Raw genomic sequence first — 26,579 nt, 5'->3', positions numbered from 1 at the left:
ATATCAATTATTTTATCTATTTGGTTTATTTGAATTAGCATCCAAAGAAGGCTCATACTACATATGATTGACATTTTATTTTAGTGCCACTGTGGCTGGTTATCTTGATCCTATTTTTTGATATTTAACACAAATGTACTATTTGTTTGAATTTGTGTAATTTTATCTTTTTTATTTTATAGTCCTTTCAGACCTATTCAGGTTGGCCTCTTATGTTGACAGTATCCCTTTAGCAGATAATAATAAAATCATTCCTGATATGAGGAATGAATGACCACAGTAATTGTTCAAAATATTGACTAGCAGATGGTTAAAGTCAGAGTATTGGGACTCAGCATCAGATAGACAGTGATACATATGGTCTATGCCAATGGGGTGTGGTTCAACTGAACTTCTGATTGTATATAAGCTTGCTCCATGCCTCTCTCTCTATCTCATTCCAGGAGCCTTTTGTTTCATGTGTTTTTTGGGCTTTTCTGTGCTAAAGTTTTTCCTTTGTTTTTGTCTGTGTGTGGTATTGAGGATTGGATCTAGGGCCTTGTGCATGCTAGGGATGTCCCATATCACCAAGCTATATCCCCCAGCCAATGCTGAATGTTTTAATGGATCCAAATGATGAGACTTGACTTTTACTTCGAGAAGAAACTAATACAAACAAAGCTCTGTATACTATAAAGGTGCCATAGATAAAAGTCTTACAATGAGAATTTAATGTCTATACAATTACTTTAAGCTACCTTAGCAGACCTAAGCTAGATCGCTTATTGAAATGAAATTTTATTCTATTACTTTTGCTTTCAAGAAAATGAGGTTGAGTTGGGTGGGTGGCACATGACTATAATCCCAGTGGCTCAGGAGGCTGAGACAGAAGGATCACGAGTTGAAAGCCAGCCTCAGCAGTTTAGCAAGATACTAAGCAACTCATCGAGACCCTGTCTCTAAATAAAATATGAAAAAAAGGGATAGGGATGTGACTCAGTGGTTAAGTTCTCCTGGGTTCAATTCCTTGTACTGAAAAAAAAAATAAGAAGAAGAAAAAAAGAAGAAACAAAGTGAGATTGATTTGGTGTGACTTCTTAAGTGAGCCCATTTCAACTGCAAGTATTCATGATTTTCTTTTCAAAGAGTTCACAAATCTAATGGATTTCAGGGGAGAAGATTGTACCTTCCCATTACTTTCTCTTACCCTGCCTACCCTCTCCTTACAGTAGCCTTTCCTTTGTTTTCCGAATAGTTCCCCTTTTGTGTTGTCTTTTTCCCCCCCTTCTAGTTTCACATATGAGAAAAAAACATGTGATACTTGCCTTTCTGAATCTGGCTTATTTCACTTAACATGATGATCTCTGGTTCCATTCATTTTCATAAGAATGGCATGATTTTGTTGTTCTTTATGTTTAAATAATACTCCGTTATGTATACATACTACATTTTCTTTATCCATTTATCTATTTATGGGCATCTAGGCTCAATTTGGAATTTAACTATTGTAAATAGTGTCACGATAAACATGAGTATGCAGATATATCTATTGTATACTGACTTTGATTCCTTCAGATATATATCTGGAATGGTGTAGCTGGATCATATGGTAGTTCTATTTTTGTTTTGTTTGAGGAATCTTTATATTGATTTCCATAGTGACTTTACTAGTTTGCAAACTAGGCAAGTACTCCCCCTCTGAGCTATAACCCCAGCCCCTCCAGTATATGTTTTTGACTCTTGTTGAGAATTAGATGGTTTGAATGCATGGGTTTATTTCTGGGTCCTCTATTCTATTATATTGGTCTTTATGTCTGTTTTTATGCCAATAAAAAATTATACCAACAGTATGAACAGTCTCATTCTTGTTCCTTCCAAAAGGTGGTAGATATTTTTAAACAAGGGGTTCATTATCTTTGTAGGTGGAATAAACTTACACAAGTTTACACAAGGAAACAGATGTTAAAAGGTCAAAACAATAGCAGTAGGTATGGGATTGAACTGAACAATGTTTAAAAATAAAAGAAGGTCTGAAATGAGATGGACATCATTACCCTAGATACATGTGTTAACTGCACTTATGGTATGATGCTATATCATGTACAACCAGAGAAATGAAAAGTTGTGCGAAAATTGTGTACAGTGAATCAGAATGCATTCTGCTGTCATATATACCTAGTTTAAATAAACAAATTAATTAATTAATTTAAAAAAAGAACTTCTGGAGTTATAGAACACTCAGTGGTCTGTTATGCAGGATGCCCTGGGTTCAATCCCCCGCTCTGCAAAACAAAACACAAAGAAAAGCTCCTCTCAATGGCATGTGCTTGTAGTCCCAGTTACTGGCTGATTCAGTGGCAGCCTCCCCTTACTCTGCCACTGAGGCTGACTCAGGAGAATCACTTGAGCCTAGAAATTTCAGACCAGCTTTGGCAACACAGCAAGACCCCATTTCAAATAATAAATAAAGTGAAAATAAAGGTAGCTTGTTGAGGCAGGGGAATTTATAGAAATAGACATGGTTCTTTATAGGTTCTTTATGTATGCTTCTTAAATATGTGTTTTTCTGGGGAATTTCATTGTTGCAAATCCCATTAGTAGGTCTTATTTAATCCAGGTACTCTCATATGCTGGCCTTTGGAGAAAGTTGCCTAGTTTTGGTTTTTATAAGTGAAAATCAGATTTAGGCAGACTTAATGATGTCTAGGGAGATGTTTTAAACAAATTCCTAAATAATTTTTCTTTTTACTTGCTTTTTAGAGAAACCAGTATTTGTGTCTTCTCTTTTCCCCATTTTCTTCCCCTGAAGCTCCCAAAAGCTCTCCTCAGTGATGAACTTCTCTGTGCCTTCTCTGGTGGTGTTTTTTGTGGGCTCCCTCCAGCTCATCTCTTTCTGTGTCTCTTATGGCAACCTTTATACTCCCTGGTACTATCTTTATTCTTACACATGCCTTGTCACCTCTGCAGATTTTAAGCCCCTTGAAAGTTAACTCAAGGGCTTCTCTTGACCTTTGGACTGTTACTATTACAAGTATAGAAAGGAAAACCTATGTTTTCCTTAAATATTTACTTAATGTTAAGTTTTTTCTAAACTCTAGTATACATTTTCCTCTTCCTTCTGTTAGACTTTGCTAACACTAGGCTAGAGATAATCTCTTTCAGAAAGGAAAAGCTTACTTTAATCAAAGGTTCTTCTCTATTTAGCTCCCAAACCTAGGAATAAATCCAGCCAATATTGGATTTAGCACACTGACTATGGAGTCTGACAAGTTCATATGTGTCCGAGAGAAAGTCGGGGAGCAGGCACAAGTGGTGATTATTGACATGAATGACCCAATGGCACCCATCAGACATCCTATCTCAGCAGAGAGTGCCATCATGAATCCAGCTTCTAAAGTGATAGCTCTGAAAGGTAAGCCCAACATATTTTTAGAAAGGAATTTTATTTCACTGTACCTTCTTTGTTACCTTATGTATTAGACAAGTGTCAGTAAACTCACAGTGAGGTGTCATAAGTAGTATTCAACCTGATTCCAAAAATTTTAGCAGAACCTATATTTAGTGTGCCCTTGTAAGAAGTCCATGAGAACCAGAGCGGCTTTGTAATGTCACCTACTGTGCCAGACACACTGAGAGGGAACAAATGCCTAGGACCTTGTCTTCATAGGTCTGGAAATCCAGAGCAGTACCATGTGTGCTCATAAAGAGGGCTCTGTGGTACCCTCATGTCAGGGCCTGCTACAAGGATGCTCTAGGCATCCTGAGAAGAAGCCAAAAAACCTCCCTCTCTCATGAAAGGAGAGCTGATCATTAATAGAATTTCACTTCTCTGAACACAGGAAACATTGGGTATGAAAAACTTTCAGGTTAATTTGAAAAATATAGAATCTTTTCATACTGCCTTGATTTGGAAATGAAGGAATTTTGTACAGAGTGGACTTGTGAATGTTTTATGTAAAATTGTTTACCTTGAAAAATAAAAACTATTTTTGGACCAAAAATTTGTGAATGGGCTGGGGCTCTAATCACTGGCAGTGTGCTTGCCTAGCACAGGTAAGGCACTGGATTCAATCCTTAGCACCATATAAAAATAAACAAATATGGGACTGAGGCTATAGCTCAGTGGTAGAGCACTTGACTATCATGTATGAGACACTGGGTTTGATTCTCAGCACTGCATATAAATAAAATAAAGATCCTTTGACAACTAAAAAAATATGTAAAAAAAAAAATAAACAAGTAAAATAAAGGCATTAGAGCTGGGGCTGTAGCTGAGAGGCAGAGCACTTGCCAAGATGCATGAGGCATTGGGTTTGATCCTTAGTATCACATAAAAATTAATTAAATAAATAAAGGTATTCTGTCCATCTACAACTACAAAATAAATAAATAAAATAAAGACATTAAAAAATGTTGTGAATGCCAAATATTAGCTTTGCCTTAGCTTCTATTTTGTTGTAGAAATAGGGCCTACTTTGTCATTTCAGTAGGTATAAGGACATCTGGAAGTTAGGACCTCTATTTAAAAAGAAATAACTGAAGTTTTTGTATTCAAAAGATCTTTGTTTTGTTACCAAGTCTACCATTTTCCTTGAAGTCTTGTCAAAGTTGGGGTTTTTTGGGGGGTGGGGGGTTCTGGGGATTGAACCCAGGGATGCTCAACTGCTCAACCACCGAGGCACATCCCAGTCCTTTTATTTATTTATTTTTTTTGAGACAGGGTCCTATTGAGTTGCTCAGGGGCTCACTAAGTTGCTGAAGCTGGCTTTGAACTTGCGATCTTCCTGCCTCAGCCACTTGGATTACAGGTGTGCACTACTATGCCTGGCTTTGTCAAAGTTTTGTTTTTTGGTTTTTGGTTTTTTTTTTTGAACATGTAGTATAAGCAGTGTAAACTGTTTTAATTTTAATTGAAAAAAGTATTAAATTTATGAACTTAATGATTCTATTTCTCTTACTTTGTCACTTATGCCTTGGCTATTTTTTTATGGCATTCTCCCCTTGTTGGTTTTTCTTTCTGTATTTTAAATCATTCTAGAGAGATCTTATGTAGCATGTTGTTATTTTGTATTCACAGCAAGTACCAGAAATGACCTGCCTTTTCCTGGTTCTCCAGCACAATTCTCTTTAATATTGTGCATTGTGGATCTTTTGGTGTGTTTGTGTGTGTGTGTGTGTGTGTAAAAATTTCTAGAGAGAATATAGTACTTAGATGATGCCATCCCCTCTAGCCAATACCACCAGCAACATGCGTGCAGTTGAACAAGTTGGGTTTATTACTCTGGTTATACAGTGAGAGAACACACACTGCATGAAACTAGGGTATACCTCAGTAAGAGGGTATAAGTTAAGAACCTTATTTAGAATTTTGGCTTTAGTTGTATGATTTGTAGGATAGTCTAAGGAAGCAGAGATTTGCTATAGATTAGATATTTTCAGAAAGTGGGGGTGATTTTGTGATAGGGCATCTCAAGGAATCTTATCTATGAGAAAAGGAAGACCAGAGGGGATAAAGCTATAATTGGTGGATGCCCATCAACAAATGAATGGATAAAGAAATTGTGGTACACAATAGAATATTACTCAGCCATAAAGAAGAAGAATGACATTAGTACATTTGGATGGATGGATCTGGAGACTATCTGCTAAATAAGCCAGTCACCCAAAACCAAAGATTGAATGTTCTCTCTGATATCTAGATGTTAACCCACAACAAGGAAGGGAGGGGAAGAATAAAAGTTCAGTGGATTATACAAAGGGGAATGAAGGGAAGGAAGGGGGGATAGGAGTAGGAAAAAGAGTGGAATGAATCTGCCATAACTTTCCTATGTACATATATGAATACACCAGAGTGAATCTCAACATCATGTACATCTATAAGACTGGGATCCTAATTAGAATAAGATGTATTCCATGCTTGTATTAATATATCAAAATATATTGGACTGTTTTATATATATATATTATATATATAAATATATATATTATATATATATAATATATATATAAATGTATATATGTATAACAATATTTTAAAAGCTGTAATTGGTAAAGAAGTAGCGTGTCACTTGTTCTAGCTATAGGAGGAGGAGTGTTGTTAGTTTGCAGATTGCACAGTAGCCTTGTTTTTGTCTTCTTAGACAGAATTCAAAGCAGCCTTGCTTTGATATCTCCCTGTAACCTAGTCTTAGAGAGTCTTTGTCTAAAGTTGGCATTCTATGAGATGGTTTCTGTCCATCAAGAGACCAGCATGGCCTTTATGTGGACACACCCCCACATACTTCATATGAATTTCTTCATCTGTAGCAATGTTAAGTGTTGTTTTGTATAGGAAAATGTGAAGTTATGGAAACAGAGATTCAATTTAAGGCTTTCTGCTATTTTTACTTAAATTTTGTGGCTGTTGGTTGATTTCAGATTCTTGTAGTACAAATTTTTGGCACATGGAAGATGTATAGTGTATTTTAAAAACTCTAGATAAAAATAAGCAAAAATTATTTTTTATAGTTGTAGATAGTCAGCATGTCTTTATTTTATTTGTTTATTTTTATGTGGTGCTGAGGACTGGACCCAGTGCCTCACATGCACTAGGCAAGTGCTCTGCCGCTGAGCTACAGCCCCAGCCCACCAAAAATGTATTTTAAAAAGAAGATATTTGCTGGACATGGTGGCACACCTCTGTAATCCCAGTGACTTGGGAGACTGAGGCAGGGGGATTTCAAGTTGGAGGCCAGCCTCTTCAACTTAATAAGACCCGTCTCAAAATGGAAATTGAAAAGTGCTGGAGATGTAGCTCAGTGGCAGAATATTCCTTTATTCAATCCTCAACACTAAAAACAATTAAAAAAGAAAAGTGTTTGTGTGGTAATTGAATTACAGAGATCATTGACTTACAAATAAGCTCTTCCAGCACTGTCATTTCATTTCAAATCATAACTGGTTTCCACAGGTACTGGTAAAGCAAGGAAGTGAAGGGGTCTCATCTTGAATCTCGTGAACCACCTCATTTGGCCCAGTGAGGTCTTGTAATTGGAAAATGGCCTCTTTTTTTTTTAAAAAGAAACAAGTGTTTATTTTTCCATAAATTTATTTCTACTTTTTGCTGAAGTGTCTACAGAAGAACAGCTCAAGACCACTAAGTGGTTGTTCTCTCTGGACTGAGCAGTGGGAGCTGCACACCAGTCTTCAGTGGCTGCCAGGCTCTCCAGTCTTCAGTAAAGAACTGTTTAGATATGCATAAAGGGTACCTGCACACTTTCAGACTAGTCTACAACCTCAGGTTGAGTAGCAGTAAACTCAAGAGCTAGAGCAGTCCCTTTGCCCTGAAATTTCTCCTTGGTCACAATTTTTTCCAGCAACAGCCTGCTCTTCTTTTTCATTCTCTTCAGGATCTCTGTAGAAGTAAATATCAGGTATGACCTGCCCTGGGTGTTCACAGGAAATTGTGCCATGCATGCACAGAACTTTTGGGGCCAGCATCCATCACATCACATCCACAGAGTGAGTTCCCTTTATTGAATGGAATGGCAATATCCGCATAGCACAGAGGAGAATCTGTGTTACACAGAGCAATGGTAGGCAGGTTGACATAAGATGCTTCTGTAAGAGACTGGTGGTCAGTCCTGAAACCAGTAAATACCAGAAGACATGACTCCTAGAAGGCTGCCTTGTTAGTGAAGTTCCAGGAGTGAAGCAGCTAGCAATAGGAGTGGCTCCATGGCAGAAGCAAACTTCAGCACAGCTCACTGGCCAGTATTCCTAGAGGATTTGACACTGACATCAGGAGGATTTTCAATGGCAACAATGGCACGAGCTGCCAGCAGAAGCTTCTCCCAGGTCCTCTTCAAATTTATGATATAGATGCCATCACTTTTCCTTTTTAGATATATTGTTCCATTTAGAAATCTAGAAATCAAGGTTGGTGCCACATAAGTGGGTTCCTGCTGCAAGGAATTTGGGGACATCCTCCTTCCTCATTTGCAGGACATCAAGGCCTCCAGACATTGTGAAGTTAAGGTGTTATTCCCAAATTTATAAATAATTCTCTAGGGCCTTTTAAGATAAAGACAAAAGTTTTATTTCCATCCAGGGCCAAGAGAGCAGCAAGCAGTTGTGCAACCCTCGACCCTGATTGGGGGCAGTAACATGCTTATAAGGTCTAAAACTATAAAAAGTTTGCAGGGGAAGCAATCATAATCGTAAAGTACATTTCATACAAATGGAAAGTTACCAAAAAAGAGTCATATAATCATACTCTCAGAAATTTCATACTCAGAAAAACAATTTTGCATTAGTCCCATAAAGCAAGGATATTGTGGTCAGGATGCAAGTAAGTGGGGGTGGAGGTATTAGCTTTATGCAATAGGCTCATGTGGAAGAGAAGCCAATTTCACATAGGATGAGGTGTCTGAGCAAAATAAGGTTAAGTCGGGGCTAATTTTCAAATCATCCCATAACAGTGACAATTTCCCTTTAAATTACAATGGAAATCAAGAACAATGCTGTAATGACCCTTTTTCCCTAGGTAGCACAGAAAGTGGATCTAAATTTTCAAAAGGATTCAAGACAAGGGTATCCCCTTGTGGTAGCACTACCCTCCTCTTGATGACCTAATCTGACCTTGTACCCTGTACCTGTCCTTGTACCTGGCCATGTAACCAAGATCCTTTGACCACGTGGTTGCCAGGTCTTCTGGAAAAGCCAGTCCCTCTTCACATCTTATCTGCTCAGGGATTCATGGTGAATACTTTAGAACTGGAGACATATTTTTGCCCTTAACCAAAAGATCATAAAATGCTGTAGAATGTTTCATTTGTTGTTCATCATTTACTAGAACACTAATATTATAACTGAGAGATTAGCAAACTGCCTGATTTTTATTTAGACCCTGAATCTAAAAATGCTTTTTACAAAGAATTATAAAAACAAACGGATCAATGTGTGATAAAGATCTTATATATATTCACTCCCTCTTTTTTTTTTTTTTTTTTTGGTCTGGGGAATTAAAACCAGGGGCACTTTGCCCCTGAACCATATTCACAGCTCTTTTTATTTAGAAACAGGGTCTTGCTATGTTGCTTAGGATCCCACTAAGTTGCTGATGCTGGCCTCAAACTTGTGATCCTCCTGCATTAGCCTCCCGAGTGGCTGGAATTATAGGCATGCACCACTGTGCCCAGCCCATTAACCAGTTTTTTCCTCGAAAAATGTTTTACTTGCTACCTCTACTTTTAACATACTTTGTACACTTCTAAACATCAAGAAAGACTATATTTTTCAAATATGGACTTCAGTTATACAAAGTAGTGTTGAATAAACTACACACATATAACAATGGTTATTCTGGCCTAGAATCCTTCATTTCTTCCATTTCCTTCTCTCCTGTATCACATGTGATATAGGCATATATATCACTCAGGTGTGATATTAGAATTTCACTTCAAAAAGTCCTTCTCAGAAGTCTGCGTTTCTGTACAAAACGTGTTTACTAACTCTGTTTTTTTCATACTTTGGCAAACTCTTAGTAGGGACTGTATATTATAAAATTAGGACTCCTTTGTCCATTACAGCAAAGTTAATGAAATGCACATAGCATACAGGGAATAGGTAAGCTGTAATTTTCTAGTACGCTCTTAACAACATCTTTTGCAACTTATTCCCTCCCACCTCCTTCAACCCAGAGCCATTAACCCATTTCTTAAGCATGTATTTGTCTTATTGAATTATAACATTTCTTTCTACATTCAGAATATAAATTATTGGTTGGGGGGCTGGGGATGTGGCTCAAGTGGTAGCGTGCCCGCCTATCATGCCTGCGGCCCGGGTTCGATCCTCAGCACCACATACAAACAAAGATGTTGTGTCCACCGAAAACTAAAAAATAAATATTAAAAAAAATAAATTATTGGTTGGCTCTGTGATTATACATATTTTCTCTCTGTATGTAGTTTTCTTTTTATATTCCTAATGACATCTAACTTTGTAATAAGTTTTAAGTCCAGATGTATGAGATCTCCACCTTTGATCTTTTTCAAGATTATTTTGGCTATTTCAAGTCCTCTTGAGATTCCATGTGAATATTTTTTTCTTCTCACCTTTGCCAATTCAATTGCATATAGCTATTTCAATTCTTTTTCATTGATCTGTAAGTTTATGCTTATGGCCATAACACATTTTATTACTGTATCATTATAGTATTTAAGTCAGGTGTAGTAAATCTTCCAACTTTGTTCTTTTCTAAAATCTTTATGACTGTTCTTTATCCTCTATATTTCCATATATATTTTAGAATCAGCATTTTATACTTAAATTTAAAAAGGATGTTTGGGCTGGGATTGTAGCTCAGTGGCAGAGCACTTGCCTAGCATTTGTGAGGCACTGAGTTCAATCCTTAGCACCACATAAAAAATAAACAAATAAAGGCATTCTGTCCATCTACAACTACAAAAAGTTGTTTTTTTGTTTGTTTGTTTTGTTTTTTGTTTTTAAGGATGCTGAGATTTTAGTTGGGATCGCACTGAACCTATAGATAAATTCGGGGAGAAATAACATCTTAGTAAGTGTTCTGATCCATGCACCTTTTTTAATTTAAGCTTTTCTTGGACACATTTTATGCTTTATATTGCAGAAGTTTTGCATATCTTTTAAATTTATTTCTAAAAGTTATGTTTTTGGTGGCATTATTTTAAAATTTATTTTCAGTTTGCTGCTAGAATTTCAAAATTCAATGTTTTTATATATTGACCTTGTATTCTGCAACATTGCTATATTTACCTATTCTAAGAATTGTTTTGGGGATATTTAATTCCTTGGTGTTTTCTTTGTAAATAATTATGCTATCTCTGAAAAAAGAGAGGTTTTCTATTACTTTTTAAAAAAAATTTTTTTGCCTTGTCTCACTGGCTATTATATTCAGTATGATATCAAAATAATTGGTTAGAGAATTAACCCTTGTCTTGCTCATGATCTTAGTAGGGAGCAATATTTCAATATTTCATGTTACCACTAAGAGTCCCCCCTGGTTCTGAGAATTGAAGCCAAGGGTGCTCTACCACTGAGCTACATCCCCAGCCATTTTAATTTTTTATTTTGAGACAGGGTCTCACTAAGTTACTGAGGCTGGCCTCCAACTCACAATCTTCTTTCCTCAGCCTCCCAAATCACTAGGATTACAGAACTGCACCACCATACCCAGATAGCTCTAAGTTTTACATAGATTCCAAAATCAGAAATCAGCTCATTGCCAATGTTGAAAACAATATGAATCTCTTGTCAGAAGTTGGATACTAAATTCTTGTCAAGAGTTTTGCTATCCTAAGCTACATAAATGTTTACAGCAGCACAATTCACAATAGCTAAACTGTGGAGCCAACCAAGATGTTCTTCAGTGGATGAATGGATAAAAAAATATATGGAATTTATACACAATGGAATTTTACTCAGCACTAAAAAAGAATAAGATCATGGCATGTGCAGGTAAATGGATGGCATTAGAGAAGATTATGCTAAGTGAAGTTAGCCAATCCCCCCCAAAAAAATGCCAAATGTTTTCTCTGATATAAGGGGGTTGACTCAAAGTTAAGTAGGGAGGGAGAGCATGGGAGGAAGATTACCTCTAGATAGGGAAGAGGGGTGGGAGGGAAAGGGAGTGGGAAGGGGAGTAGCAAGGACGGTGTAAGGTGATGGTCATCATTACACAAAATACATGTATCGGGGCTGGGGATGTGGCTCAAGTGGTAGCGAGCTCGCCTGGCATGCGTGTGACCCGGGTTCGATCCTCAGCACCACATACAAACAAAGATGTTGTGTCCACCGAAAACTAAAAAATAAATATTAAAAATTCTCTCTCGAAAAAAAAAATACATGTATGAAGATATGCATCTGGTGTTAACATACTTTATATACAGAGATATGATAAATTGTGGTATAAAGGTGTATCAAGAATTGTAGTGCAAAAAAAAGAGTTCATGTATAATGGCATAATTTGGTGTGAACATACTTTATATACAGAGTTATGAAAAATTGTGCTGTGAATGGATAATTATGAATGTAATGCATTCCATTATTGTCACACATGTAAGAAATAATTTTTTTAAAAAAAGTTGTGCTGTCCTATCTGTCCACATGACTGTTTAGTTAAATAAAAGTAAAATCTCTGTCCCCGAAATATGTTTCATTAGATACATTTCAAATGACTAATAATAGCCACATACATCTAGTGTACACTGTGAATAGTGCAAATTTAGAATATTTACAACATTGTAGAAATTTTTATTTGACAACAATAGTCTAAAATTTAAAACAAAGTAAACCCTATTATATGGAGAGATTGGTTTAATAGGAAAGTATGGTTGTGTTCTTTCCCAAAAGGTGGAGATACCAAAACAAAAAAGAATGTCTTGTGCTTAGGATGTGTGACTTGGTGGTCAAGTATTTAGAATGTGTAACACCCAGGGTTCAAACCCTAGCCCTATTTAAAGTAATAAATAAGTAAAAGAAAAAAATAGAAAATAAAGTATATCTTATGTTCTTGTTAACTTAATATAGAAAAGTTGGTTTGGGTTTTGGAGGGATTTTGGTGTTGGGGATTGAACCTAGGGCCTCTCACATGCTAAGCACATGTATCACTGAGCTACACCCTCAGCCCCAGACACCATGTTTTAAAACTAGAATAAACCAATCTAAAACTGTTTCTTGTTTCAATAGAACTAATTTTTTGTTGTTATTCTTCTGAAGAAGAATCTAATGTAGGGCTGGGGTTGTGGCTCAGTGGCAGAGCACTCGCCTAGCACATGCAAGGCCCTGGGTTTGATCCTCAGTACCACATAAAAATAAATAAATAAAATAAAGGTATTGGGTCCAACTACAACTAAAAAATAAAAAATAAATAAAGAATCTAATGTATAGAAAGTTCTTTTTAATATTTAGACATCAAAATATGGTCAATTACTACTCAAGCAGCCTTTTTTCTTGTTAATCAGATTAACTTAAATATTACAATTTAGAGTAATATTAAAAGGATTCAGAATTAAGTGGATAAGAATTTGCCCTTTCTATTTTAAATTTATTTTTCTCTAATCTCTATAATATCAAATACTAGCTGGGAAGACTCTTCAAATCTTTAATATTGGGCTGAAGAGTAAAATGAAGTCTCATACTATGGCAGAAGAGGTGTTATTTTGGAAATGGATCTCTGTGAACACTATTGCCTTGGTGACTGAGACCGTGGTCTACCACTGGAACATGGAAGGTGACTCCCAGCCCATGAAGATGTTTGATAGGCATGCTAGTCTGGCTAGGTGCCAGATGATCCACTACCGAACTGATGAATACCAGAAGTGGCTGCTCCTTATTGGCATCTCAGCTCAGGTAAGCTTCAGGGGATGAAATTACAGGTCTAATATTAGAGGGGAATGGTTAAGTTGTTTGAGGTTGGTATAAGTATAAGGCAGAAGAAGTAGGCCTGAGACTGAAAGAAATAGATTACAAAGAAATCAAACTTTCAATCAAATAATTCTAACTGGAATCTGGCCCATTATCTACTGCATTCCATCATATTACTGATGTTTATTCTGTAAACTATTTCTAGCATAATTTTTAAAAATTTATTTATTTATTCTAATTTTTTATACATGACAGCAGAATGCACTTTAATTCATAGTACACATATGGAGCACAATTTTTCATGTCTCGGATTATACACAAAGTATAGTCACATCATTCGTGTTTTCATACATGTACTTAGGGTAATGATGTCCATCTCATTCCACCATCTTTCCTACCTCATGCCCACTCCCTTCCCCCCCTCCCCTTTGCCATATCTAAAGTTTCTCTATTCCTCCCATCCCCTCCCCTTTCCCCTATCTAAAGTTCCTCCATTCCTCCCATCCTCCCCCACCCCCATTCTGGATCAGCATCCACATGTTAGAGAAAGCATTCAGCCTTTGATTTTGGGGGATTGACTTACTTACTTATCTGATATTCTCCAACTCTATCCATTTACCTGCAAATACCATGATTTTATTCTCTTTTAATGCTGAGTAAAATTCCATTGTGTATATGTACCACAGTTTCTTTATCCATTCATCTATTGAAGGGCTTCTAGGTTGGTTCCATAATTTAGCTATTGTGATTTGTGCTGCTATAAACACTGATGTGGCTGTGTCCCTGTAATATGCTGTTTTTAAGTCCTTTGAGTATAGATCATGTGTTTATTTTCATTGGTTCTTTTTAGTTATATATAATAGGATTAATTTCAACATAATTATAAAAGCACAGGATATAATATTCTAATTCAGTAATTCCTCTTTCACCTTCCCCCTTTGTCCTTCCCTCGGTTCTACTGATCTTTCTGCTACTTACCTATAGTTTTTTTTTAAATTAATGTGTTGTTGATGTACACAATGGTGAGCTCCATTATGGTATATTCATATATGTACATAGGAAATTTAGGTCAGATTCATTCCACTGTCTATCCCATTCCTCCTCTCTTCCTTTATTCCCCTTTGTCTACTCCACTGATCTTTCTTCTTCTCCTTCTCCTTCTCCTTCTCCTTCTTTCTTCCCCCTACCTTTATTTTGGATTAGCTTCCACTTATCAGAGAAAACATTCAACTTTGACTTTTGGGGACTGATTTTGCTTGGCGTATCATGCATTTTAAATAGCTAGTAGATTTATAATTTATTATAGGAAATAAGTCAATGTATGAGACTTTCATTTTAGGAACATTTGTTTTCAGAATTGCTTGTTTATCTGTTTTCTCTTCCTTTCATCACAAAATATCTTTACTTAGCAAAACCGTGTGGTTGGAGCAATGCAGCTCTATTCTGTGGAGAGGAAGGTTTCACAACCCATAGAAGGCCATGCTGCTGCCTTTGCAGAGTTCAAGATAGAGGGGAATACCAAGCCTGTCACTCTCTTCTGCTTTGCTGTACGAAGTTCCACAGGAGGCAAGGTAAGATCCACTCTACTTTGTCTTCCTCCTAGAAAAGTGTCAGAAATCAGGGTCATGAGTCTGTATGAGTACAATTGAAAGTGGGACATGGCCTGCAGGTCCCTGTATAAATGAGGACTCATAGCAGGGTTTAGAGCCACTCATGCAACATTTATTTCAGTAGTGTGGCAGCAACCTTGGCATAAAATTAGTAACCTCAAGTTAGCTTAGCCCCTTTCCCTTAGAATTCCTCTTAGATTGTACTGAGATGGGCCTTAAAGGGATGTGAGGCACATTTTCTGCTCTCATGCATCAGTCTCGTGGAAGAGATAGCTGTGAAACCACTGCAGTGCCATCTTTGCCATAAGGTATGCCTTTCACACCACCTAAGGTGTGATTCCATCCTGGTGGTTGTGGTAGGGATGGCGATGAGGTCCCAAGGAAGCTGTAGAGAGGCAAGATTGTACCCAGGAGCCAGCTGATTTTTTTTTTTAGTTGCAATACCTTTATTTATTTGTTCGTTTATTTATTTTTATGTGGTTCTGAGGATCGAACCCAGGACCTTGCACATGCTAGGTGAATGCTCTACCGCTGAGCCACAACCCCAGCCCACCAGTTGACTTTTATATAGCAAAGGGTATGTCCAGACTCTGTTTGGAAAGGCTGTCATGGGAAGTGGTGAGGAGGTGTCCTATACCTCATGACATTAGAGAGACCTGGGATTCTGCTGGGGTTTAATGAGACAGTGGGGCACTGCTTCTAAATAAAGTTCTTATTCCTAGAAGACTCTTGTCAAAAAATACTTCCTGAAATCATTGTTTTGGATTGTTCATTAGCTCTGAAAGGATTCTCAAAGATGAGTTATAAATCATTATATGGCTTCCTAAACTTGTTCATCTGAAACACACTTCTTTAGATATCTAAATATCTAAATACTATATTGTGGCATAGTATACTTCATGCTTCCCCAATTGAGAACTAGTAGAAAAGTAGGAATCAGGTAAAATGTCAGCCTCATTGTTAAAAGAGCTAATTAAATACACCAGCTTTAGCTATATAGTACAAAAGCTTGCTACCATATCACCTCAGAATTAGGCTTACCATCTTTTCACAGATGGAACTAGGGAGGGACAGGCCTCCATTTTAGTAGCAGAATATGCCCCACTGAGCTCCCTAGAGATGAGAGCTTTCCAGAATGAGTTCACTTAGAAGCCTGGTGTGCTCAGCAATCTCCTGCACTCAGATTTCAGATGGGCACTCTCCTGGGGGAGCAAGCAAGGTTGGAGAGGGGCTAGTAGTAACCTACTGGGGCAGGCCCTTCCACAGTGACCTGAGTCACACTCAGCTCCCGCATCCCCCATCACACACAGTAAATCTCCCAAGAATTGTAGAAAATTGTGGCTGTTTCTCTCCCCTGCTACACAGGGAGGGCGTAGTATCCTTCTCAACCTCTGTTCCTTGCCCTGAATTCTTTCTAAGTTCAACTGTCTTTACAAGAGTGACTCAGTAGTCTCCACATGTGGATTGGAGTTTGCCTGGATATCAGTTCTTTACTGCTAACCTTCCCAGAGGCAAATGTCACTTGTTCAAAATCACACCCTTCTCCCACTGCTTCCCCAAAACTTTGGCTTTTGTTCTCATACCTCCATTTCTGTTGGTAATGTCATTGTCCTTCTTAACTCCCAAGCAAGAAACCATAGCTCTCAAATTTTGTTACCACCTGACCTTTAGCAAGTCTTATATCTGTCTAAGCTTTTAGTGACTATGCTCTTATCACCTTACATTTGGCTCAGGAAATGACCATTTATTAGGTCCTCAGACCTGCTCCACCCTTTTCACTAATAGGTCTTGCCACAGAGTTTTTCTAAACTACCTTTTATCTTAAATTTCCTGTGTGCAAGAAGTTCATCTGACCTATATTAGCCTTTGCATGCCCACATATCAGCCAGCCCATCTTTCAGTGTATCCCCTCTCCACTCAAGCCTCTTTGGGATTTCCCACCTTTCCTTCTTTCCTTTCCTTCTGCTGGCCAAATTGAGACTATCCCCCTCTGTGAAACCCACCCTCTAACCCTTGTTGTGTCATGTCTCAATCCACTCTACTCGTGATTTTTTTTTTCTGGAGTTGTTTTAGCTTTGGCACCTTTTCTTTTTTTATTTTTTTTTTATGTTTGATTGAATTTATTTTTTTTATTTTTTTTATTTATTTATTTATTTTTTATTGGTCGTTCATAACATTACATAGTTCTTAATACATCATATTACACGGTTTGATTCACGTGGATTATGAACTCCCCCTTTTACCCCGTATACAAATTGCTGTATCACATCAGTTTCCCTTCCATTGATTGACATATTGCCTTTCTAGTGTCTGATGTATTCTGATGTCTGTCCTATTCTCTACTATCCCCCCTCCCCTCCCCTCCCCTCCCCTCCTCTCCCCTTTTCTCTCTTTACCCCTTCTACTGTAAATCATTTCTTCCATTTGTATTATCTTGTCTTACCCCTCCTTTCCTCTTGTATGACATTTTGTATATCCCTGAGGATCGCCTTCCATTTCCATGCAATTTCCCTTCTCACTCCCTTTCCCTCCCACCTCTCATCCCTGTTTAATGTAAATCTTCTTCTCAAGCTCTTCGTCCCTACCCTGTCCTTGTTTACTCCCCTTATATCAAAGGAGTCATTTGGTATTTGTTTTTTAAAGATTGACTAGCTTCACTTAGCATAATCTGCTCTAATGCCATCCATTTCCCTCCAAATTCTATGATTTTGTCATTTTTTAATGCAGAATAATACTCCATAGTATATAAATGCCACATTTTTTTTATCCATTCATCTATTGAAGGGCATCTAGGCTGGTTCCACAGTCTTGCTATCGTGAATTGAGCTGCTATGAACATCGATGTAGCAGTGTCCCTGTAGCATGCTCTTGTTAGGGCTTTAGGGAATAGACCGAGAAGGGGAATAGCTGGGTCGAATGGTGGTTCCATTCCCAGCTTTCCCAGGAATCTCCATACTGCTTTCCAAATTGGCTGCACCAATTTGCAGTCCCACCAGCAATGAACAAGAGTGCCCTTTTCCCCGCATCCTCTCCAGCACTTATTGTTGTTTGACTTCCTAATGGCTGCCAGTCTTACTGGAGTGAGATGGTATCTTAGGGTAGTTTTGATTTGCATTTCTCTGACTGCTAGCAATGGTGAGCATTTTTTCATGTACGTGTTGATTGATTGTATGTCCTCCTCTGAGAAGTGTCTGTTCAGGTCCTTGGCCCATTTATTGATTGGGTTATTTGTTATCTTATTGTCTAATTTTTTGAGTTCTTTGTATATTCTGGTTATTAGGGCTCTATCTGAAGTGTGTGGAGTAAAGATTTGTTCCCAGGATGTAGGCTCCCTGTTTATCTCTCTTATTGTTTCTTTTGCTGAGAAAAAACTTTTTAGTTTGAGTAAGTCCCATTTGTTGATTCTATTTGTTAACTCTAGCGCTATGGGTGTCCTATTGAGGAATTTGGAGCCCGATCCCACAGCGTGTAGATCATAACCAACTTTTTCTTCTATCGGATGCCATGTCTCTGATTTAATATCAAGCTCCTTGATCCATTTTGAGTTAACTTTTGTGCACGGCGAGAGATAGGGATTCAGATTCATTTTGGTGCAAATGGATTTCCAGTTTTCCCAGCACCATTTGTTGAAGATGCTATCCTTCCTCCATTGCATGCTTTTAGCCCCTTTATCAAAAATAAGATAGTTGTAGTTTTGTGGATTGGTTACTGTGTCCTCTATTCTGTACCATTGGTCCACCCGCCTGTTTTGGTACCAGTACCATGCTGTTTTTGTTACTATTGCTCTGTAGTATAGTTTGAAGTCTGGTATCGCTATACCGCCTGATTCACACTTCCTGCTTAGTATTGTTTTTGCTATTCTGGGTCTTTTATTATTCCATATGAATTTCACGATTCTTTTATCGATTTCTACAAGATATGCTGTTGGGATTTTGATTGGCATTGCATTGAACTTATATAGGACTTTTGGTAAAATCGCCATTTTGATGATGTTAGTTCTGCCTATCCATGAGCAGGGTATATTTTTCCATCTTCTAAGGTCTTCTTCTATGTCTTTCTTTAGGGTTCTGTAATTTTCATTGTATAAATCTTTCACCTCTTTTGTTAGGTTGATTCCCAAGTATTTTATTTTTTGGGGGGATATTGTGAATGGAGTAGTTGTCCTCATTTCCGTTTCAGAGGATTTGTCGCTCATATACAGGAATGCCTTTGATTTATGCGTGTTGATCTTATATCCTGCCACTTTGCTGAATTCATTTATTAGCTCTAATAGCTTCTTTGTGGACCCTTTTGGGTCTGCTAGGTATAGAATCATATCATCTGCAAATAGTGATAATTTAAGTTCTTCTTTTCCTATTTTTATGCCTTTAATTTCTTTCGTCTGCCTAATTGCTCTGGCCAGTGTTTCAAGGACTATGTTGAACAGAAGTGGTGAGAGAGGGCATCCCTGTCTTGTACCAGATCTTAGAGGGAATGCCTTCAATTTTTCTCCATTCAGAATGATGCTGGCCTGTGGCTTATCATAGATTGCTTTTACAATGTTGAGGTATGATCCAGTTATCCCTAATTTTTCTAGAGTTTTGAACATAAAGGGATGCTGTACTTTGTCGAAAGCTTTTTCTGCATCTATCGAGATGATCATATGGTTCTTGTTTTTAAGTCTATTGATGTGGTGGATAACATTTATTGATTTCCGTATATTGAACCAACCTTGCATACCAGGGATGAATCCTACTTGATCATGGTGTATAATTTTTTTGATATGTATTTGAATCCGATTCGCCAGAATTTTATTGAGGATTTTTGCATCAAGGTTCATTAGAGATATTGGTCTGTAGTTTTCTTTCTTTGAAGTGTCTTTGTCTGGTTTCGGAATCAGGGTGATGTTGGCCTCGTAGAATGAATTTGGAAGTTCTCCCTCTTTTTCTATTTCCTGAAATAGCTTGAAAAGTATTGGTGTTAGTTCCTCTTTAAAGGTTTTGTAAAACTCTGCTGTATACCCATCCGGTCCTGGGCTTTTCTTAGTGGTAGTCTTTTGATGGTTTCTTCTATTTCCTCTATTGTTATTGGTCTGTTTAGGTTGTCTATATCCTCCTGGCTCAATCTGGGCAGATCATAAGACTCAAGGAATTTATCTATGCCTTCACTATCTTCTATTTTATTGGAGTATAAGGATTCAAAGTACTTTCTTATTATCTTCTGTATTTCTGAAGTGTCTGTTGTGATATTGCCTTTTTCATCCCGTATGCTAGTATTTGGGTTCTCTCTCTTCTTCTCTTCGTTAGCATGGCTAAGGGTCTGTCAATTTTATTTATTTTTTCAAAGAACCAGCTTTTAGTTTTGTCAATTTTTTCAATTGTTTCTTTTGTTTCAATTTCATTAATTTCAGCTCTGATTTTAATTATTTCTTGCCTTCTACTTCTTTTGCTGTTGTTTTGCTCTTCTTTTTCTAGGATTTTGAGATGAAGTATGAGATCATTTATTTGTTGGTTTTTTCTTTTTTTGAGGAATGAACTCCAAGCAATGAATTTTCCTCTTAGAACTGCTTTCAATGTGTCCCATAGATTCCGATATGTTGTGTCTGTGTTTTCATTTAACTCTAGGAATTTTTTAATTTCCTCCTTGATGTCTTCTAAAACCCATTGATCACTCAGCAACCTATTGTTCATTCTCCAGGTGATGCTTGATTTTTCCTTTCTTCTTTTATCATTGATTTTCAGTTTCATTCCATTATGATCAGACAAGATGCATGGTATTATCTCTACCTCTTTGTATTGTCTAAGAGTTGCCCTGTGACATAGTATATGGTCTATTTTTGAGAAGGTTCCATGTGCTGCTGAGAAAAAAGTGTAGCAACTTGATGTTGGGTGGTATAGTCTATATATGTCAATTAAGTCTAGGTTGTTAATTGTGTTATTGAGTTCTATAGTTTCCTTATTTAACTTTTGTTTGGAAGATCTGTCCAGTGGTGAGAGAGGTGTGTTGAAGTCTCCCATGATTATTGTATGGTGGTCTATTAGACTCTTGAACTTGAGAAGAGTTTGCTTGATAAACACGGCTGCACCATTATTTGGGGCATATATATTTATGATTGTTATGTCTTGTTGGTGTATGGTTCCCTTGAGCAGTATGAAGTGTCCTTCTTTATCCCTTTTGATTAGCTTTGGCTTGAAATCTATTTTATTAGATATGAGTATGGACACTCCTGCTTGTTTCCGTGGTCCATATGAGTGATATGATTTTTCCCAACCTTTCACCTTCAGTCTATGTACATCTTTTCCTATCAAATGCGTCTCCTGTAGACAGCATATTGTTGGGTCTTGTTTTGTGATCCATTCTACTAGCCTGTGTCTCTTAATTGGTGAGTTTAAGCCATTAACATTTAGGGTTATTATTGAGATATGGTTTGTTCTTCTATCCATATTTGTTTATTGATGTTACTAAACCTGATTTGCTATCCTCTTTGACTACTTTCCCCCCTTTACTGTCCTACCTCCCATTGTTGGTTATCAATGTTATTTTCCATTTCCTCTTCCTGTAATGTTTTGCCAAGGATTTTTTGAAGAGATGGTTTTCTAGCTGCGAATTCTTTTAACTTTTGTTTATCGTGGAAGGTTTTAATTTCATCTTCTAATCTGAAGCTTAATTTCGCCGGATACACGATTCTTGGTTGGAATCCATTTTCTTTAAGCGTTTGAAATATGTTATTCCAGGATCTTCTAGCTTTTAGAGTCTGTGTTGAGAGATCAGCTGTTATCCTGATTGGTTTACCCCTGAATGTAATCTGCTTCCTTTCCCTTGTAGCTTTTAAAATTCTCTCCTTATTCTGTATGTTGGACATCTTCATTATAATGTGTCTAGGTGTGGATCTCTTATGATTTTGCACATTCGGCGTCCTGTAGGCTTCTAGGATTTGGGATTCTGTCTCATTCTTCAAGTCTGGGAAGTTTTCTTGTATTATTTCACTGAATAGATTGCTTAATCCTTTGGTTTGGAGCTCTGTGCCTTCCTGTATCCCAATGACTCTTAAGTTTGGTCTTTTGATATTATCCCATAGCTCTTGAATGTTCTGCTCATGGTTTCTTAGTAGACTTGCTGAGCTATCTATGTTCTTTTCAAGTTGAAATACTCTGTCTTCATTGTCTGATGTTCTGTCTTCTAAGTGATCAACTCTGCTGGTAGTATTCTCAATTGAGTTTTTAAGTTGGTTTATTGTTTCCTGCATCTCTAGTATTTCTATTTGTTTGTTTTTTATTACCTCTATCTCCCTGTGAAATTGATCTTTTACTTCCTGGATTTGTTTGTCAATATGATCTTTCATTGTCTGATTTTGCTGTCTCATGTCTTCCTTGAGACTCCAGATCATCTGAAGCATGTATGTCCTGAGCTCTCTATCTGACATTCCATCTGTTGCAGCTATTACCTCTTCTAAAGTTGAGTTGACCTGCATTGCCTGTGGTCCTTTCTTTCCTTGTCGTTTCATACTGCTGGCGTTTCTTTCTGCTTGGTGAAATTGTTGTGTCTTTGATATTTTCCCCCTCTATTTAATTATATTGCTCTTGTATAGTTGAAAAATCACCCTTTCAGGGCAGGTAGTGGCTGTGATCCTCCTCCAGTTAGTGTGATACTGGGGAGGAGAGAAATTAGAAGGGGAGGGAAGAAGTCACTAAAGAGAATGAGTGTAGGCAGGTAGAATTCAAGGAAGGTGGAATAGGAAAATTGAAAGAAGTGAGAAGACAAAAGAAAAAAAAGTGAAAAGAAAGAAGAAACGAAAAAAAATAAAAATTTAAAACCAAAAAAAAAAAGAGAGAAAAGAAAAAAATTTTTTTAATGATAGTAAAAAAATGGAAATTAAAGTTTAAAAAATACTAGTAATACTAATAAAATAAAAAGAATTTAAAAAAATTGAAACCATTAATAGGAACGTTAAAGAACAACAACTACATCAACAACAAAAAGTGAAAATAAAATTAAAAAAAATACTAATAATAATCATTAAAAAAAATAATAATAATAATAAATGCAGTCATATAGCTCGATTAACTTCTCATCCAGTTGGTGGAGCTATGCCCACTGGGCCAGGCTTCTCTTCTTGATAGGTGGGAACCAATCACTGTGCCTCAGCTCTTCTTCCCAGACTGTGTGGGTCTCTAATCCTGAGTGCCTAGGGCCTTCTCTTGTGGTTCCTCAAGCCAGGCCCCGCTCACCTGTGACACTCACCACAATACTGACTACACGCCAGGTCTGCTGCTCCTGGGAGCCCTGTTTTCATGGGTGCCTGGGCACACCCTTTCTGTTTGCCTCCCTCAGACCCTAAGTTTGTAGGGCTTGGGGCTGAGGGCCCCCAGCGAATTTGTTTGCCCTCAGGTAGCAGCAACTCCCCTGATAGCTGGTGCAAGGGACCTGTTGTCAGCACTGGTGATAGCAATAGCTGGGATTTCTGCGCAGCTAGTACTGCGTCACTCCTGATTCCCTGGGTCTGGCTGTGGTGCTCAGTTGGCTTTTACCTCTTTGAGTTCAGGCGGGCCGACTAGTTATTTCAGCGGGATCATTACTGTTGAGTCACATGAAGCAGGCGAACCTGAGCTAGAATGCAGCCAATTCGGGCTCGGTGTGTTCTGAGAAGGCTAGACCGTTCGCCCGGGGTCCACTTCAGCTCAACCGTGCCTAGTGGTCCTGAGCAAACAGTATTTTGACAGTTTACTTCTCCCTATGCCCGTGCAGCTGAAGGGGTTAGAGACTTGATCTCTCCGAGTCCGCCGCCATGTTGGATCATTTAGATTTTAAATTGTCACTCATCTTATCAGCTGTTCCATTTTACTCGGCAGCTCACTCTAGCGGTTAAGAGTCTGTTCTAAGGTGCTCCGCGGAAAGCGGTGGCGGCAGCGGCGGTGGCTGCAGCAGCGGCTGCAGCGGCAGCGGCGGCGGCGGCGGCAAAGCTGTGGCCTTCGGGACCCCCGTGGAGGGGGTGCGGGCTGGGGGAGGGGAGGCAGCGCCTCGGGGCCCGCGCGGGCCGGGTACTGGGCACGCGAGAGAGCGGGTGGGGTGGGGGAAAGAGATTGAGATCTAGATTTAGGGAGTGAGTGTGGGAGGAGAGATGGCGGGGGAGAAGCGAAGCGGAGAGGCGGAGAGGGGAGTGAGAAGGGGCCCAGGGAGCCCGGCAGCTCGGGGGCTGCAGCCTTACTGCTCGCGCTGAAGTCGTGGCGGATTCACTCCATCTAGGCCCTTTTCTTGACACGGTGCTGAATCCTTGTCGATAGATCTCCTTTAATGATCTTTACTTCTTCTTTTAAGAAGCAGCAACATACGCTGTGGTGGCGATGGCGCGGAGCACAGAGCGGCTCACTCATTCCCCGCCGCCATCTTCCTCAACAAATTCTTGCTTCCTCTAGAAAGTCCCGAGCGCCAGGCGTCGGACCCTCCTCAGCTCTCGGTTTCTTCCTGCCGGCGCCGAGCCTGCCCGCTCCTTTCCACCTTTTCTTTTTTTAATATTTATTTTTTAGTTGTAAAACAATACCTGTGTTTTATTTATTTATTTTTTTAATGTGCTGCTGAGGATCGAACCTAGGGCCTCGCACGCGCTAGGTGAGGGCTCTACCGCTGAGCCACAACCCCAGCCCAGCACCTCTTCTTCAAACGAAATTTATGGTGAAGGCACCTATGTAAGTCAGAATTTAGAACCTTTCTAATACAAGTTGGAAGGAACTTCCTCATCCACAGACACTCCTCTAAGTTCTATAATAATTCTTACATCTCCATGAATAACCTTGAAAAAACTCAGGCCTGTACCACAGTGGGTTGGATTGTCTCATGAGTTTGACATTCAGAGATGAGATATCATTGACTAATCGGTTCACATTAGCCTGGGCTATATCTGAATGATTGGAGAGAACTGAAATAGGAAGCAGATACTAGTTGGAATGTTTGCTTCATGTCAGCCCCAAAGCCCAGGGAAGAAAGAAGTGATTCAACTAACCAGGAACTAAATATTCTCAGGTTTTCTGGCAGTAGTTCTTTCTGTTGGTGAGAATCAGGTTGGTAATTAATCACAAGTACCTCAATAAAGAAATTGTCTTCTGTTGTTCGAATATAAGTTTTAGCTTTAGTCATACAGAGCTTGTACCTCTGCTCGCCACTTTGCCTTGTTTAGTATCCAACTGCCACCAAGAGCATTTACTTGTATTTACTAACATCTTTCTTCTAGTTGCACATAATTGAAGTTGGAGAGCCTGCAGCAGGAAACCAGCCTTTTGTAAAGAAAGCTGTGGATGTGTTTTTCCCTCCTGAGGCACAGACTGATTTTCCAGTGGCCATGCAGGTATGGATTGCTGCTCTTTAAATATCTCACATTCTAAATTATCCATTTTGGCAATTTCTAAAGTTATGGGAAACTGTCATCTGCAGTTTGTTTCATTATCCTTCTCACCCCAGATCTCTGATTCATTCAAACCCATTTAGAAACCTGCAATTTTGTGCATGATTTTAGGAACAGTCCTGCTCATAGAAGTCCTTCATCAGAGCAGGTCAGGACAGCATGAGACTTTTCTAGCTTTTGTACTAAACTTTTAGGCCTTTCTCCTTTTATTGTAAAAAATTAGGTAGTTACTGTGGTACAAGACTGTATAAAGAAGAAAACAGTCCTCTGTAGATAAACCAACGTGATATAAAATACACCAAAGATTATATCACTTATTATGTAAATAACTTAGATATAAACCTTTTCTGAACAAAACTGTGATCTCAGTATATATGTAAGATGGACATGTCTTAGTTCTTTCCTTTTATTCTGTTCTCAGATATCTGCTCATATTTATAATCATTTCTATAAGACAGATTTCTAGTAATAGTTTCCTGATAGAAGAATGTAATTGTTCCTCCAAAGTGAAATCAGCTTTTTTCCTGTCTTATAGAAAGATATATTTTATATCAATTTCCATCAATATCAAATGTAACAACAGGATTAAATATCAACTAAAAACCTACCATGACTGATAGTTGTAACCACCATTTAAGGTAACTTTATATGCATACATTCATGCAGATATATTCAAATAGACTCCTACAAAAATGGTTTTGTACAAGCCTTGCTGCTTTATGACTCTCTGTCTCTCACTGTATTAAAGATAGCTCTATGTCAGTAAAATCACATTTATTTTATTGTTTGGGTAACCTGTTCTATGCATGTGCCTCTCTCAAATTGTCCCACTGATGTGTATTTAGATTTATTATAATCACTTCAAGGAACATTGCAGTTCATACATCTTTATTCATTAGTCAGAAAGTCTGAGGATAGATTCTTAGACATAAAAGTATGTGTCAGAGGCATATACATGTCAGCAGCTCTCATGAACATGCTGATTATTTCTTCTGCCAGTGCTGTCCTTTATAGCTGGACAGTGTCCAGTGATTTTTTTATTCTTCCCTTGGTTTCTGTCCAGGCAGAATGGGTTTCTCATATGCATCTTATTAATTGAATTTTCCTGATCTTTGCATTTTTTGTCAGTCTTTTATTAAAGTGTCTGGTGAGTTTCAAGTATTTTTCCAAGTCATAACAAAAGGTGGTCGCATATTCCATCTTGTATACATTTTGCATTTTTGTGTGGCTTT

At 38.1% G+C, this 26,579-nt stretch overlaps 1 protein-coding gene and 1 pseudogene across 4 annotated transcripts in view; one reads left to right on the top strand and one right to left on the bottom strand.

Annotated features, from left to right (window-relative positions):
* Cltcl1 (clathrin heavy chain like 1) overlaps window positions 1–26,579 on the top strand; it is a 103,938-nt gene that overhangs the window by 10,114 nt on the left and 67,245 nt on the right. For 2 of the 4 annotated variants that reach the window (XM_077796171.1, XM_077796170.1), the window contains exons 2-5: window positions 3,184–3,391; window positions 13,079–13,347; window positions 14,772–14,933; window positions 25,177–25,290. In XM_077796171.1, the coding sequence (XP_077652297.1) occupies window positions 3,184–3,391; window positions 13,079–13,347; window positions 14,772–14,933; window positions 25,177–25,290 (753 nt within the window). Of the gene's footprint in view, window positions 1–3,183; window positions 3,392–7,393; window positions 7,480–10,468; window positions 10,535–13,078; window positions 13,348–14,771; window positions 14,934–25,176; window positions 25,291–26,579 lie in introns of those variants that run through there. The other 2 variants (XM_077796172.1, XM_077796173.1) reach the window with 2 other exon arrangements.
* On the bottom strand, window positions 7,206–7,983 carry LOC113191875 (small ribosomal subunit protein uS2 pseudogene; annotated as a pseudogene).

Source organism: Urocitellus parryii, chromosome 3 (genome assembly GCF_045843805.1).
Source record: "Urocitellus parryii isolate mUroPar1 chromosome 3, mUroPar1.hap1, whole genome shotgun sequence".
Taxonomy (NCBI): domain Eukaryota; kingdom Metazoa; phylum Chordata; class Mammalia; order Rodentia; family Sciuridae; genus Urocitellus; species Urocitellus parryii.
This window is presented reverse-complemented; position numbering and strand designations above follow the sequence as displayed.